General features: G+C 37.3%; 1 protein-coding gene across 2 annotated transcripts in view; it reads right to left on the reverse strand.

The window, feature by feature from the left end:
• LOC136864067 (prolyl 3-hydroxylase 2) overlaps positions 1-16948 on the reverse strand; it is a 540144-nt gene that overhangs the window by 471920 nt on the left and 51276 nt on the right. For both annotated transcript variants that reach the window (XM_067140608.2, XM_067140609.2), the window contains exon 2: positions 6260-6403. In XM_067140608.2, the coding sequence (XP_066996709.2) occupies positions 6260-6403 (144 nt within the window). The remainder of the gene's footprint in view (positions 1-6259; positions 6404-16948) is intronic.

A 16948-nucleotide genomic window follows, 5' to 3' on the forward strand; every position in this document is an offset into this window, starting at 1 on the left:
CTGGATGTGGTGCTAAGAAACATAAAAATAGCTGCTTATGATGAGCTAAACATGGATGAAACTGGCTTTTTAAAGAATTTTAATTAACAGCGGGTTACAGTATCCAGAATATTTTAAGTGTTAGTTACCATGGAGGAGGACGATACTGAATTTCAGGCAGATTTTGTATATGTATTGAAGTCACAACTCTTCCGATTTTCAAAATCTGAGCTACCAGATATTCGATCAAAAAAAATAATAAATTGGCAGCATTGCAAGTGATCATCAAGGAAACAAGAAATAGCTTTGGGATCGATTTATCTGAAGGTTAAGTGCCCTTCTTCTTGAGGATGCAGGTTATGGTATTGCAACATGACCCCATACCAAATTCCTGAAACCCCAGAAGAAAACATCCTACAATACGTATATAAAAAAAGAGAGGGTGATAGTTGCCATAGGTATGACATCATAACCGGTGAAAAACCTTCAATTATTATGTTTAATATATTTTAATTATAGTTTATTTAATGCTAAATTATCTTTTATTAAATGTTAAACATGACTAGTACATGTTTTCCCTGTAGATATGTATTATAAACTTTGTATAACCTCAAATATGTATTGTGTATAAGTTTAACCTCAAAATCTATATAGTCGAAAGCGGCAGAAAATTCCATAATGTTCGTATGTTAGACTTATTGTTCTATAATTTGGTATATATGAAGGGTTCAGGAAACTTACTGCAAGGTTTTATTATCCAGATACATGTAGAGACATTACGAATGTTGTTGAGATTTCCATGTGTACTGGTAAACAGTAAATGAAAGTTTGAGTACCCATTCGACTAGCTGGTCGATCGATGTTTCGAGTGTGTTCCATTAGAGTGTTGTAACAACTCTTCCAGAAATCATTAATTCTAGATGGTTGATCGGATAATATATATATCAAGCTGTCAGTCAGTGAGAAGTCAGTTCTTAGGACTCAGTCAAGTGTTAGACTCAGAGTCAGGTTGGACTCGAAGGCAAGTGATGGACTGCAAGTAACTGTTCGGCTCCGAGGTGGGGTCGGTGAGTTCAAGAGAGTGTGTATTATAGTGCGCGAGTCAGTGTTGTTGATATCTGTACTTGTCAGAATCGACTCTAGGGTACTCCGCTATTACGTGTTGCAGTGTTATTTGCTACTGTGTATAATTGCGTGTTGTGACTTACAGTGGAAATAAAGTAATTTATACAAGGAAGTGAACGTGTTCTTGTGTGATATTTATTTTAAAATAAAATCGCATCGCAGAACGACAAAATGGCAACCGTGACAGGACAGGACAGGACAGGACAGGACACTTCAAGACTCGGCAATCAAGATCAAACAAATGACTGTGGCGATGTTACGGAAAACGCTGGCATCCCGAGGTTTACCGACGGCTGGAAGCAAAGCGGACCTACAGGAGAGGCTGCACCAGGATTTGATAGACAATGAGGAGGACCCAGGCAGTTTCGATTTTGAAGTCATCTCGGAGGAAGAAACCAACGACCGGGTAAGCATTATGTTTGCATAACTGTATTTATTCAGGCCTAGTCTGGAAAAATCCAGGCCCAATCCGAAAAACTTGAGTATAAAATTGAGGCCCAGTCTCAAGAAATAAAGGACCAAATCAAGTCTTTGGGCAACGAAGTACGAGCCTCCATGGAGTCCGTAGTTCAAGGCCCAGTGGAAAAAGCGAGAGCACTGTGTGAAAGTACGACAGCTCTGGAGACACGGGTGAAGCCTGCAAGCAGTGACGGCGGCTCCGACGTCGTGAATATGCAACTTCACGGGGCGATGGGATCATTGTTAGCGATGGTGGAGTGTGTAGTTCAAGGTCCAGCGGAAAAACAGAGTGCCCTGTGTTAAAGCACGATAGCTCTGGAGACACGGGTGAAGACTGCAAGCAGTGATGGCGGCTCCGGCATCGTGAAGATGGCAACTCCATGGGATGACAGGATCATTGTAGCGACGACAACCAACAAACGAGGGTGCCACCTGACCAGGACACTAGTCCCGGTACGAAACCATATGCCGGTAGGAACATTGAATTCAGCACCCCGGAAAAAGACGAGACTCAACAGGGCCAATTCCACGACGTAAGCCTCTCCCGGGCATCACATCGGTGGACTAGGAAGAGGCGTGGGCCCTGACAGAACACAACGGTACGAGCAAGGGGAAAGTCAGTGGAGTGTCGACTGCCACGCGAGGACCTGGGGATCATTGCTACCGAGAACAGGGACACCATCAGCCAGACCCAACGGATTCCCCATGGAAAGGTGGTGGCCACCGATCGAACTATCTGGCTGCGAAATGTGTACTGCAACAGCGGCAAAGGGAAGACCGTGTGATTGAGGTTGTCTAAGTGTAATTAATAGTGAGGACTAAGAGAGACGAAGAAAGAGATATAAGGACACCTTGATATAATTTAAGACCTAGATTAAAGAATGTACAGGGTAGATATTGAAGGTTTTAGTGGGGGATAATTGTTGTAGGTACGACATCGTAACCGGTGAAAAACCTTCAATTATTATGTTTAATATATTTTAATTATAGTTTATTTAATGCTAAATTATCTTTTATTAAATGTTAAACATGACTAGAACATGGTTTCCCTGTAAATATGTATTATAAACTTTGTATAACCTCAAATACGTATTGTGTATAAGTTTAACCTCAAAATCTATATAGTCGAAAGCGGTAGAAAATTCCATAATGTTCATATGTTAGACTTATTGTTCTATAATTTGGTATATATGAAGGGTTCAGGAAACTTATTGCAAGGTTTTATTATCCAGATACATGTAGGGACATTACGAATGTTGTAGAGATTTCCATGTGTATTGGTAAACAGTAAACAAAAGTTTGAGTACCCATTCGACTAGCTGGTCGATCAATGTTTTGAGTGTGTTCCATTAGAGTGTTGTAACAACTCTTCCATAAATCGATAATTCTAGAGGGTTGATCGGATAGTATATATATATCGAGCTGTCAGTCAGTGAGAAGTCAGTTCTTAGGACTCAGTCAAGTGTTGGACTCTGAGTCAGGTTGGACTCGGAGGCAAGTGATGGACTGCGAGTAACTGTTCGGCTCCGAGGTGGGGTTGGTGAGTTCAAGAGAGTGTATGTTATAGTGCGCGAGTCAGTGTTGTTGATATCTGTACTTGTCAGAATCGACACTAGGGTACTCCACTATTAAGTGTTGCAGTGTCATTTGCTACTGTGTATAATTGTGTGTTGTGACTTAAAGTGTAAATAAAATAATTTATACAAGTGAACGTGTTCTCGTGTGATAATTATTTATGTAAAATAAAATCGCATCGCGGAACGACATAGTAGATATTTCGGGCAGGTAAAACAACGCTTTCCAATACTTCAGAATAAAATACGACCAGCTACAGAGAAAGTACCGTTAGTTATTTCACACTGTTTCATTCTGCACAATGTAGCAAAACATCACAGGGATGAAGATCATGAAATTAAAGCAAAAACAAACTTGAAAAGAACAGGGAACAATCCAGTCCACCTACTATCATGGGAAAAGGAATTACTGGATATAATGGAGAGTGACTCAATTCCATCAATGAACAGACTACAAGGCAAGAAAAAGTCCTGAAACAATAAATAATTCTATTAAAAATTATAATATAATTACTGTGCAACATGAATTGTAATTGCACTAGTAAATATTTCTAATAATATTGCAGGAAGAAAATCAACAGGGGTTGCTTGCATGATTGGCTTTCATTATTCTGCAATTATCAGAGTTACTCCAGATTCAGGAATCGTGCACTGAACTAGGCCAAGTGACGTCCACACTAAAAAAATCTTCATTCGCGTTGCAAGTGGCTTGCACATTTATACTGAGTACCCCTTTCTTCTTATATTATTCCTCACCATGCTGATGCAGCTTTCTTTTTATAAGAATGTGTGTACAGTTAACAGCCCTTATAGCACAAGGGAAATTATACCTTTCCTGCCACAGAATTTTGGCAGACTGTAGAGCTTGGATTGTCATTGGAAACTTCATCCAGTAATTTACTTTCACTTCAATTGCAATCGTAACTTCGGAAACTGTACAGGATACTGTTCTTTCATTAACACCCATGTCTTCAGTCATGCCACTCTGAAAATCAGGATCGCCAATGTAGGGCAAAAATTTAAAAAAAACCTCATCTCCTCATCTTTTCTTGATTGCTAAGAGCACCACCTTTTGTTTCATTTTTTAATCCAGAAATTACTGTGCCATCCAATGCACATTTTCCTTTTCAAACCTATAAAGTTCTTTATAATTAAGGATATCAGAGTCTCGGCAAGGTTTATAGGTCTTCCTTCTTCCTGCAACATCCAAAAAAATGCTCCATTGCATGTGTACCCCTTATAATTCCTCGTGAGTCAACTGCAGAGGTAATTCACTGATTTTCTGAGTATAAACTACCGCCACTCGATCTTTATGCGTACCACTCTGGAGAAAGCACTTTCGGAAACGAGTGTCTGCTTGCCCCACCCCTCCGCTGGGTGATGTCACACACATAGTGAGTGGACTTCTCACTTGTTCTTATGCAAATTTCTATAGAATACTTTCCTGCCTTGTCAATACTTTACATATTTTATTATACCTAATTCCCGTACTCTCTTCCTCAGCAGTGAAAAAACATCAATAATCTTTGGACTTGGTACATTGTTACAAATATACATATCAACACAACAATTATATATAAATAAATCTTGAAATTGTTAAAATATTTGTTTGTGTTTAAACTTTAACTTACTTACTATGTCAATTTATTACAGACTTTAAAATAGAAATTTTCAAATAAAAAATGATTACCTATTAAATTAGTCACTATATGCTATTGTTTTTAATCTGCTCTGCTCTATGAACTTGCGTCCTTATTTACATCTAAAAAGAAATAAAATGTTTCTTTGTGTCTAAATTTACATTTACTTTGTCATTTAATAAAACACTTGAAAGAGATTTTTTTCTAAAAGTAAATAATTATTAAATTAGTCACTATGTTGAACTTAAAATATTTCCTGCTCTTTTCTTGAAATTTTCTCCTTTCCTTAAGTCCTAAAAAAGAAAAACATTATATTAAAAATTTCTAATTTCTAATCTATAATTCCATTACCGTATTTATTCCAATAATTGTCCCTTAACTTACTGTCATATTTTTGAGACCTCTCATATAAATCCGAAATTCCTCCTCTTAATCCCGCCCGACCATGGTAGCAGCTCGCCCTGGAAGGTCACTGACAGCAAGCGAGGACATATTGTTTGGTTCAGACCAGTGCTATGCCATTTGAATTTGTGGATAAATTTAGTTGAAACTGAAATAAGTAAAATAAATTCCCCAGTCATCTGAGTTGTCTTCTTCTTCTTCTTCTTCTTCTTCTTCTTCTTCTTCTTCTTCGCAAAAATGTCTCTAAAGTTGGTTTGTTGGTTGTTTATTTTAAAGAAATTGGACGGTTAAAATGGCTAGCATGGTTGGACGAGATTAAGAGAAGGAAATTCCAATTTATATGAGAGGTCTCAGAAATATAGGAGTAAGTTACGGGACAATTATTGGAATAAATAAGGTAATGGAATTACTGATTAGAAATTTAAATATAATTTTTAGGTCTTAAGGAAAGGAGAAAATTTCAAGAAGAGAGCAGAAAATATTTTAAGTTCAACATAGTGACTAACTTAATAGCTGTTATTTATTTTTAGACAAAAAAAATCTGTTTCAAGTGTTTTATTAAATGACAAAGTAAATGTAAATTTAGACACAAAGAAACATTTTATTTTGTTTTAGATGTAAATAAGGATGTAAGTTCAAAGAGCAGAGCAGATTTAAAATTTTTTTATAACATATAGTGACTAATTTAATAAACTATAGAAATTTGAATATAAGTCAATACAGACAGGATTAACCAACATGTTCTTATGCATGCGACTATGAGTTAAAACTCCAAATATGCGAGTGGAAAATACTTACTTGTCTTTATGCATATCACTTTATGAAGTAACATGTTTTTAACTCATAATACTAAAATAGGAATAGCAAATTTAAAATGTTTACATCCCTATTTACCTCCAATCTAAGTGACACATTAAATTCTTTCTCTGAAACAATCAATATAGGAGAATAATAATAATAATAATAATAATAATAATAATAATAATAATAATAATAATAATAATAATAATAAAAAGAAGAAATATAGAGCAATGGATTTAATTCCTCAACAAGTACAATATAAAATTTGATTCACTGTACCTTAGATTCAAAATTTTCTATTTTTGTCATGTCAACTTCTGGCAGATTTGAATAAAACTTTAGGTTTTCTATCATTACTTCATTTTTTGGGTTTGCTACTAAGAAGGTAAATGCTGCTGATGCTGCTTTCTGAAGAAGATTTTTCTGTAAACAAAACAAAAAAAATTACAAGCAAAATATTTTGCATTAACAATATGTATGAATTATCCAAAATTACACTATTCTGATATTATTTCATACTTCAAGACCTACATGAATGACAGAAATGAAGCAAGTGATCCTGAAAAGAAATGTGTGCACTGTTATTAATTTTTAAAAGAAGAAAATCTGCATCACTTGAAGAATATTTTCTATATTAGTAGGTTATATACTAAATAATTTTCAAAAGGTGGATAATATCAACCTAAATATTCTACATTACATATTTTCCGATTAGTCAAGTATTTTGACACTGAGCATACCAAATTAGAGGCAGTTTGATCTTAGGCACAGTAATAGTGACTTTCAGCACCTTACACACCTTTCAGAAAAACTTTCTAGATATTACCTATTTTGTGAACTGGGACACCTGTCATTTGTGGAATGTACAAAGATTTATATAGTGTGTCCCAGGAGGAATGGTCAATATTCAGGGATATGACAGGAACGATTTGAAGCAAAAAACTTCAAGTGGACATGTGCTCTATTTGTGAGATAGAACACATTAATGTACATTTGTTTTTGGGCTAGAGCCACACAAAATTATATTTACTAGCCCATAAACAAGTACACATTAAATGTGTCTCACAAACCATTCTGAAAAGGGCATATGTCCCCATGAAGTTTGCTTCAAATGATCTTTCCCGTCATATCACTGAATATTAGCCATTACTCCTGGGACACCCTACATATGAAGGCATACGTATATTTTGGGACCTAAGAATGTGCCGTTTCCCACGACAGGACTCTGCGGACCTTGACCACAAGATGAACAGCCACCCTGCATAATGTTGAGTTCTGAGATCTGCACAGAGTGAGTTAAGGAAAACAATAAAATTTCCATTAAGAACAGTTTTCCAGAGTTGACAAGATCGGAACTCTACTTTCCACTCTCTAGGCAAAGTAAGGGCTCCACCAGCTGAGAAGCAAATCACTTATAATACAACACAACAGCAATACCAATCGGAGTGTGCTATATAAGAGCAACAGAGAATATGCACTGCCTGAGCATGCCGAGCGCACTGGTATGGACACAGGCTTCAGAGGGTGTACAGAGCAATGCCTAAAATTTTGGACCCAAACTGGATACAGGATATTTTCTAGTTGACCTTCTTGAACACCTAAATAATTTTAATTTGAAGATACAAGGTAAAAACATTTTGCTTTATAATACAGCAGACATGAATAACAGCTGCAAGATGACGCTTTCCTTGTGGATATCTCAGATATCCTACACAGTCACTTTCATTTCCAGCATATTCAGTCAATGGATACTACAATTGATACTGAAAAATACTGCAGTAGCCTATGTTAAATTATTTCAGATGGATTTCAATAGAAGATTTCAGGACTTGGAGGTAATCAAACCCAAACTAAGACCTTAATAACTTTTACAAGCTCTGGACAGCATATGATGGTTCGTAAAGTTGCAGTGTGAATTATGACAATTTTCCGTAGCACATGCATAAGTGAACATTTTTTTTTTTCATTGATGAAGGTAACAAAGCCAAGACTAGGGGCCAAATTATCCAATAAAGAAGTGCTTTAGTCCAGTCGCTAGAGGGGTCCAACCCCACATTAAATCAGGTAGTTCTGATTTTTTAATATGTTGTTTGGGATGGTTAGAGAGTGATAAACCAAGTTTCCATCATCCCCACCCCTCTGCTTTTTCTGACATCTTGAAAAAAATACACTTTTTCCAGTGTTTCGCATATAACTCCTAAACAGTGCATCATAGCCAAATTTGCTCCATATTCATTCTTGCAGAGGACAAACTTTCCTACAAGAATCACTAATAAACTTTGTTTCCATGACCAATAGCAAAAGAGGTACAGAGCAGGAAAGAAGGGATAAAATCGCAATTCCAGCAAAATTGTCACTTTCCCGTCCCTTTATATCCCGTTAATTCCATGAAAAACCAATTTTAATAAATATGCACCCAACTAAGTTGTGGAAATGTTAATTACTTTCAATTTGCATGTCTCAAAAAGCTTCTTTTACCACCAGTATCAAAGGGTGGGGGTAAAACTGAAGGAACATTTTTTTTAGTTGTCCAGAAATGATGTTTGATCATTTAGTTTCATGCATTCTACTTTTCAATCACTTCCTCACTCATATCCGTGTATATAAATGATTTAAAAAAGCCTTTTCCTTTTTTAAAAATAAATTAACAATTTATTGTATCATTTCTAATATTGGTGAGACGTGTACAATGGCTTCATCATCTGCAACATGGACTTCTGGCCATGTTTGTTGCTTCATATGCGAGGGGAGTTCGGAAGAGGGGATAGCAGTTAATGTCAATAAAAAAAGGAGTTGAGACCCTTCAGAAAGCAAGTATCAATAGAGGGCAAAATTATAATTGGGAAATTCTGGGAAAATATGTGAGTCAAGTGCAAAAAATTATTGTGATGAAAAGAGGATCGAATCTTACTGACGTATTATTATTGAGGATCACAATTTCGGGAAGAGTCAATAAAGATTGAGGAATGTCAGATTCAACGGTATCCAAAAACTGATCAGGGAGTGGGTATTGTGTGATATTGTAAGCCTTAGAGCGAATGTCCTCTGCGATATTGTAAGCCTTAGAATGAATGTCCTCTGTAATGATAACTGCAGCTGCCTTGACTACTCTCAGTCTCTCTTCCTCAGGATTCATTTCTTTATTTTCATACCAAGTCAGTGAATATTTTATACCCAGTATTTTTTAAACAGACTGTCGATGTCTTGCCTGTTTCCACAAAGAGGATGTCTTCCCCATACTTCTGCAGCAAACGGGACTTCAATGTTTTTCGGTCTCCCTCAACTCTTCCTTGATTGCATCCATCAGTTGTTGAAATGAGAATTGACATTCCTTGCCTTTTTCATACAAAAAAGTATAAATATCCTCCATGGCTTTATCAGTGTGGGTAAGCGGTCTGCATCGTCATTTCAACCCTGCCACTGTTGGCCTGTACTATCTCTTCTGACAAGAACGATGATACTGAGCATCAGCCGCAATAAGATCAAAGTCTGGAGGAAATTCTATAGGGGAAAGATGTGATTCAAGAGTACAGTGCCTGCTCAAAAAATTATTGTAGCGAGAGAAGGATTGAATCTTACTGACGTCAAGGATTACACAAAGCAGGACCTTCAAAGTCATGGCCCCTTCAGTCAGTAAGTGAGCGATTTGACTTCAAAAATCACTGTTTATTATGTGGTGAATCGATTCCCCCTAATTACAATGAGCTTCAGAATAGAAAAAAATAAGCTATTGATAAATGGATCCCGTTCACTTGGTGAAGAAGCATAGTGTCAGGGACAATTGTTTGGAGGCAGCATTGAAACTTGGAGATGCATGGCTTTTTTTTTTTTTAAAGTCAAATCGCTCACTTACCGACCAAAAGGGCCATAACTTCCTCCAGACTTTGATCTGATTGCAGCTGATGCTCAGTATCATCGTCAGAAGAGATAGTACAGGCTTTTTTGTAAGTGGTGCTCTTCTTTCTGCTGTATATTATGCTTATTCATTAGTTTATGGTTGACTTATCAATCATTAATAACAAGTCTGATGTATTGTCCGAGGTAGATGTGTGCAGCTGCGGTTGAATATGGCTGGAGTATTGAATGTAATTTCTATTCTGTGAGTGTCAAATGCAGGAAGGTGGGTTTTCTTTGGTCTATAAATGCCGATGTGTGTGATTGCTATTGTGGTTGTGATGCGCTAGCTTTGGCTGCCTGGCGTGCACGCATTCATAGATCTAGAAAAAGCATTCGATAATATTGATTGGACCAAGCTATTTAAGATTCTGAAGATGATTGGGATCAGATACCGAGAATGAAGAATTATCTACAATCTGTATAAGAATCAGTCTGCAGTGATAAGAATCGAGGGCTTTGAAAAAGAAGCAGCAATCCAGAAAGGAATGAGGCAAGGCTGCAGTTTGTCCCCCCTTCTTTTCAATGTTTACATAGAACAGGCAGTAAAGGAAATCAAAGAGGAATTTGGAAAGGGAATCACAATCCAAGGAGAGGAAATCAAAACCTTGAAATTTGCCGATGATATTGTTATTTTATCTGAGACTGCAGAAGATCTTGAGAAGCTGCTGAATGGTATGGACAAACTCTTGGGTAAGGAGTCCAAGATGAAAATAAATAAGCCCAAAACAAAAGTAATGGAGTGCATTCGAACGAAGGCAGGTGATGCGGGAAATATTAAATTAGGAAATGAAGTCTTAAAGGAAGTAGATGAATATTATTACTTGGGTAGTAAAATAACTAATGATGGCAGAAGTAAGGAGGACATAAAATGCAGACTACCACAAACAAGGAAGAGCTTTCTTAAGAAAAGAAATTTGCTCACATCAAACGTTGATATAGGAATTAGAAAGATGTTTTTGAAGACTTTCGTGTGTAGCGTGGCATTGTATGGAAGTGAAACATGGACGATAACTAGCTTAGAAAGAAAGAGAATAGAAGCTTTTTTGAAATGTGGTGTTACAGAAGAATGCTGAAGGTGAGATGGATAGATCAAATCACGAATGAAGAGATACTGAATCCAATTGGTGAGAGGAGATCGATTTGGCTAAATTTGATGAGGAGAAGGGATAGAATGATAGGGTCAGTCAGAGTAAATATGAGCCATTTTTTACAACTTTGTTCATAAATTCTTGGCAGGTTCGATCCTGGCTCAGTCCGGTGGTATTTGAAGGTGCTCAAATACGACAGCCTCGTGTTGGTAGATTTACTGGCACGTAAAAGAACTCCTGCGTCTCCGAAGACCGTAAAAGTAGTTAGTGGGACGTAAAACAAATAACATTATTATTATTATTATTATTATTATTATTATTATTATTATGTTCATAAATTACAAACTACAACAGTGACAGTTATACAAAAAATCATAATAACTTGTGACTGGTGTTACAAAAAACACTGGAAACAACAGATTACTATAATATTCATTAACTTTTGAAAAATAAATATAAATGTGCATCTCATTTTTAACCTGCAAAAGGGAGAATTATGAGACAACCCAGGGGAAAAGTGAGACAGTATTGTAGCAGACTGTAAAATCATTTTAGAGAGTTAATGGGGTAATTGTTAGACAGCTTAGGGTCAAAGGAAGACAGGAAAAAAATCTGGGTGTAATAGTTTGCAACACTTTCCTCAGTTTTATTATATGAACAAAATGGCCATGAAATACCACGAAATTTTGGCTTGAGATGCATTTTTATACTCATTCCTGACAAAAATTACTTAGTATAGACTGTTGACATTATACCATCTAATTAAATGGTACCTGAGCTTTATGCCTGAATTTATGTTACATTTTAATTATACTAAATAAATACATAGTGCCCACTGTAATCAGAATGGTGAAAAAAATGAGACATCACTTGGTTTAAACTGGCTTAAAAGAAATTGTAGGAGTTCTAGTTTGTTTTTTTTTCAAAAACATCAACTGTTCCTGGGAATGCAAATGTAATGCCTCTACCTTTCCCTGTTATTATTGGAAGAGGCAATTTCCCTAGTAATTTTCACTTTTCCACAACAGATACATCATTTTCATTAAGCCTTAACACAGTTTTGTTATTGTCCACACAATGGAGACACATGATTTGCATGTCTCCACCTTCCAGAACTTTCTGAACAGTGGCAACATATTTATATTGAAAAGAATGCCGCTTTCCAGAACTTTCAAAAAGTACAAGTACAAAGTCACCTGGATTTACTACATCTGCCATGGTCATTTCCATAGCATCTGTGTCAAGCAGATCAACTTCATCAAGACTGTCACCGCTACCTTGCCAATCTTCATCTTCACTTGTAGCTGAGTCAGAAGACTGAAGTAATTTTTTTGTTAGTTGCTTTACGTCGCACCGACACAGATTGGTCTTATGGCAATGATGGGACAGGAAAGGGCTAGGAGTGGGAAGGAAGCGACCATGGCCTCAATTAAGGTACAGCCCCAGCATTAGCCTGGTGTGAAAATGGGAAACCATGGAAAACCACTTTCAGGGCTGCCGACAGTGGGGTTTGAACCTACTATCTCCCAAATACTGGATACTGGCCGCACTTAAGCGACTGCAGCTATCAAGCTCAGTGAATTAACTTCTGCTCTTGTCTTAGATGGAGGTTTTACTGCTGGAACTGTTGCCTTTTGAATACCTGTACGCTTTCTATCCTTCTTATGAAGTGGTTTCTGCTTTTACCTCACAAGCTGGAAATACTCTTCAGATGTTATCACCTTTGCTGTTGGGTCCACTCATCTTCGCTTCATCATGGTTTAGTCAGTGTGTTTGATTTTTGAAAGTAGGATGTTCTCGAAAGAATTTTCAGGAAGTATATCAGGAAAGGAGTCTGTAGGAATGACAAACATAAGTATTTAGGTACAGAAACAAGTGTACCATCTGTCTCATTTTCCCCTAAAAGTGTCTCACTTCTACCCTAATGATGTCTCATATTTACCCCCTTTTTTAAAAATGAACTTTCTTCTCAAATCAAAAACTTAAAAATTGTGTTTTCAAGCTGAAAAAGAAGATTCTCCCTTACACTACCAAATAAAACCAGAAACACTTTCCTGGATATTTGGGTTGAGCCAGAGTAACAAAATACAAAGTGCAATGCATGAAAGTTTTTTGGTTAGAAAAAACACCACTGACGAAAAACTTGTGTACTGCTAGATATATAGTTCAGACACTTTCCAATTATTTTACCATAATGGATAAAAGACTAATATATAATATCATTCATGCAAAGTGTTGAGATGATTAATCAGAGCAGAAAAAATTGACTGTCTCATTTTTCCCCTTTTTTTGTCTGTCTCATAATTACCCTGACTGACCCTACAGCTGAGGATGACTACATGTAAAGAGTCGAAACCGGTACTGTAGATATTTGTATAAATAAATTTGTATTGATAAGGTGGAACCTTTCTCGTCTATAAATTAGTTTTCACACTTGTCAGCACCGGCTTTCCTGGAAATAGGTATTACAATATTCTGCCGAAAATCGGATGGGACTTCTCCTGTCTCATACATCTTACACACAAAATGGAATAACCTTGCCATGCTGGTTTCTCCTAAGGCAGTCAGTAATTCAGAGGGAATGTCATCAATTCCAGGTGCCTTGTTCCTATTTAGGTCACTCACAGCTCTGTCAAACTCTGACCTCAAAATTGGGTCTCCCATTTCATCAGCATCAACAGCCTCTTCATGTTCCAGAACCAAATTATCTACACCTTTACCTTGATACAACTGTTGGATATGCTCCTGCCATCTTTCTGCTTTGTCTTCTTTCCCTAGAAGTGGCTTTCCATCTGAGCTCTTAATATTCATACACCTAGATTTCCTTTCTCGAAAGGTCTCCTTGATTTTCCTGTATGCAGCATCTACCTTTCCCAGGACCACAGAACCTTTTACATCCTTGCAATTCTCCTTCAGCCATTCTTCCTTAGCTGCCTTGCACTTTCTATCCACTTGATTCTTTAATCGCCTGTATTCTTTTCTGCCCTCTTCATTTCTAGCATTCTTGTATTTTCATCATTCATCAATCAGGTCTAGTATCTCCTGAGTTATCCACTGATTCTTTGTTGAGCTTTTGTCCTTCCTAACATTTCTTCAGCAGCCCTACTGACTTCATTTTTCATGACTATCCACTCTTCCTCTATTGTGTTTCCTTCAGCCTTTTCATTTAGCCCTTGTGCAACATGTTCCTTGAAACAATCCCTCACTCTCTTTTCTTTCAAATTGTCTAGAACCCATCTTTTTGCATTCTTTCCTTTCTTCAATTTCTTCAACTTCAGATGGCATTTCATGACCAACAAGTTGTGGTCAGAGTCAACGTCTGCTCCTGGGAAAGTTTTGCAATCCAACACCTGGTTTCTGAATCTCTGCCTAATCATAATGAAGTCTATTTGATACCTTCCAGTGTCTCCAGATCTCATCCACGTATACAGCCGTCGTTTGTGGTGTTTGAACCAAAATTACGTAAAATAAAATCGCATCGCAGAATGATAAGTTGACATGACAAACCTGGGCCTAAAGACCCTCAAAGTAGTCCCCTGCTACTGACACCACAAGCTGCCAACGATGTGGGAGGCGCTGAATACCATCTGCCTCAGCATTTGCCACACCATGTGCAAATCAGGTCACCTGTTGGCACACAGCATTAGCAATGTCCTCGCATGTTGCAAAGCGCCCACCACGTAGTGGTTCCTTAATTTTTCGAACGAGATCCAAGTCACAGGGCGAAATGTCAGGAGAGTACGGTGGGTGCTCAATTTATCCCATCGCCAATGTCGCAGTAGCTGCCCTACACACTCTGCTTTATGTGGTTTTGCATTGTCGTGCAGGATTATTGCACTGTCCACAAGATCCAGACTTTTTCCCGATGCCACTTGTCCTCTCCAACTCCAGTAGCGTCCATCGTATGTCTTCATCCAGGAGCTGCTCGATGACGGCAAGTGCAACGTCGGTCTGCACACTGACAGGTCGTCCTGAATGTTGCTCATTACTGGTTGACACACGTCCTTGCTGAAACTTTCCTACCAACCCTGCTACTGTATGGTATGGTAGGGCATTATACCCAAGGGCTTCCACTAATTCACTGTGACATTCCATCGCATTTCTCCCTCAGAGAACGGCTATTTTGATGTAAGCGCGCTGCTCAATATGGGTTACTTCCATCTTGCACGACACTCACCAAATGACTAATTTCACAGCTCTCGCTGCACTACTACCAGCTATCACAGAGCCCTCTGTTGTTCTGCATACACACTATGCCTGCAGAACTTCCACACAACACATATACGTTTGTGATCCGTTCACATATCTACAGGAAAAAAATTAGTTGCCATGACTTTTGCCCCAATCCTCATATTATTATGACATCTTTCTCTTGTACTCTTACTATTATTATTTATATTATTATACTATTATATTTTTATTATTCATATTCTTATTCATATTATTATTCTCACTATTTTTATTATTATGATTATTATTATTATTATTATTATTATTATTATTATTATTATTATTATTATTATTATTATTATTATTATTATTATTATTATTACTATTACTATTATTATCTTATTGTTATTAACTCTAGTATTATTTTTTCTTTTCATTGTGCTCTTATTTTTCTAAACACAGAACGAGCACTTGTTTATTGTTTACATCAGAAACTGTGAACCTTAAGCACCGAGTGTAGTGCGGTACTAGTTTAGTTCTTTCTGTTTTTGGTGTTGCATAACGGGCACCCAAGTTGTACCTCACAACCATAGGTTTGCTATTTTGTGTTATGGTGTCCGCTATTCTTAAAATTTCATATTCAGTGCTTTTTCAGTTTTTCTGTGTAAGTGCTCCAAACAACTTGTGGTTATACCCACGCCTCATGAAAAGTACTTAGTGCATGTAAATTAATACCCTACCGGAACTATGAACTACAAATACTTTCTCAAATCTATTCTCATTTGTCTCCCTTTATGTATGTATATTATGTATAGCTTGTCGTATAATTCTCTGCCACTGCATTTGTTTCGGAGACCAATAAACGAAGGGGGGGGGGGGGGGGTAGCCAGCAGGGGGCAACTATGGCGGGTGTGGGGAGAGTTTGCTCTGGAAGTGCCCCTTGCGGGCTACGGTGACATCTGCGCCACTCCTTCCATTCCTTAACTGCATGTACCATACATACCTTCAATGATGTGCTCATTTAAATTCAAAGCTCAAAATTCAATTCACCAGCCCAAGAGCTGCAGGTTTAGCTGGTGGCCCACCCACCTCCATAGTATCAGAGCACAGTGGGTAATTTCTAGCATCCAGCCGGCCAAAAATAATATTTTCAACCCTTGTCTTTGGTGCGCATTTTCTGTGAGTCGTGTCTATAAAACTATTCGATACAGTAATTAAGTATTGAAAAGTCGCGCTGTCTAATTATCTAATCTCACCGAAGGAATAAAGTGGCTCTCCTTCGTCAGGGCATCATATTCTGGCAAGGCGAGCGCGCAGTTATTATTATGATGTGAGGGCTCAGTAAAGACGTCAGAACTAAATACTTCTTTAGCTTGCAATGTGATTATATTAGATGAAGGTATGTATTTTTATATAGTATGTAGCATTTACTGAAAATTACTATATTGTTGTCCGAAATATGCACTTAAAATTCAGGTACACGGTGTCCAAGCGCTATCTAATTATACAAATTTGAGCTGACTTTCAAAATGGATTGCCTTTGATTTCCACAATGAAAGTTTTTGAATGAGTTATGTATACTTTATTGAATAGAAAACTGTGACTTTTTGCTGCGACCAGGCGCGACCATGAGAGTAATTTATTTATTTCAGAAGCCATGTACTCTGTAACCAGGAGGTCGGTTTTCGAGCTGTTGAGGAATAGCAGGGAATATAAGCAAAACGATGATACTGCGAATGTTGTAATTGAACATTTAGGCTTTGAGGATTGTTCCGAGGATATATCCAAGTCAATAAGGAAATCTGTCAGTATT

The sequence above is a fragment of the Anabrus simplex genome, chromosome 2, assembly GCF_040414725.1.
Source record: "Anabrus simplex isolate iqAnaSimp1 chromosome 2, ASM4041472v1, whole genome shotgun sequence".
Classification (NCBI taxonomy): domain Eukaryota; kingdom Metazoa; phylum Arthropoda; class Insecta; order Orthoptera; family Tettigoniidae; genus Anabrus; species Anabrus simplex.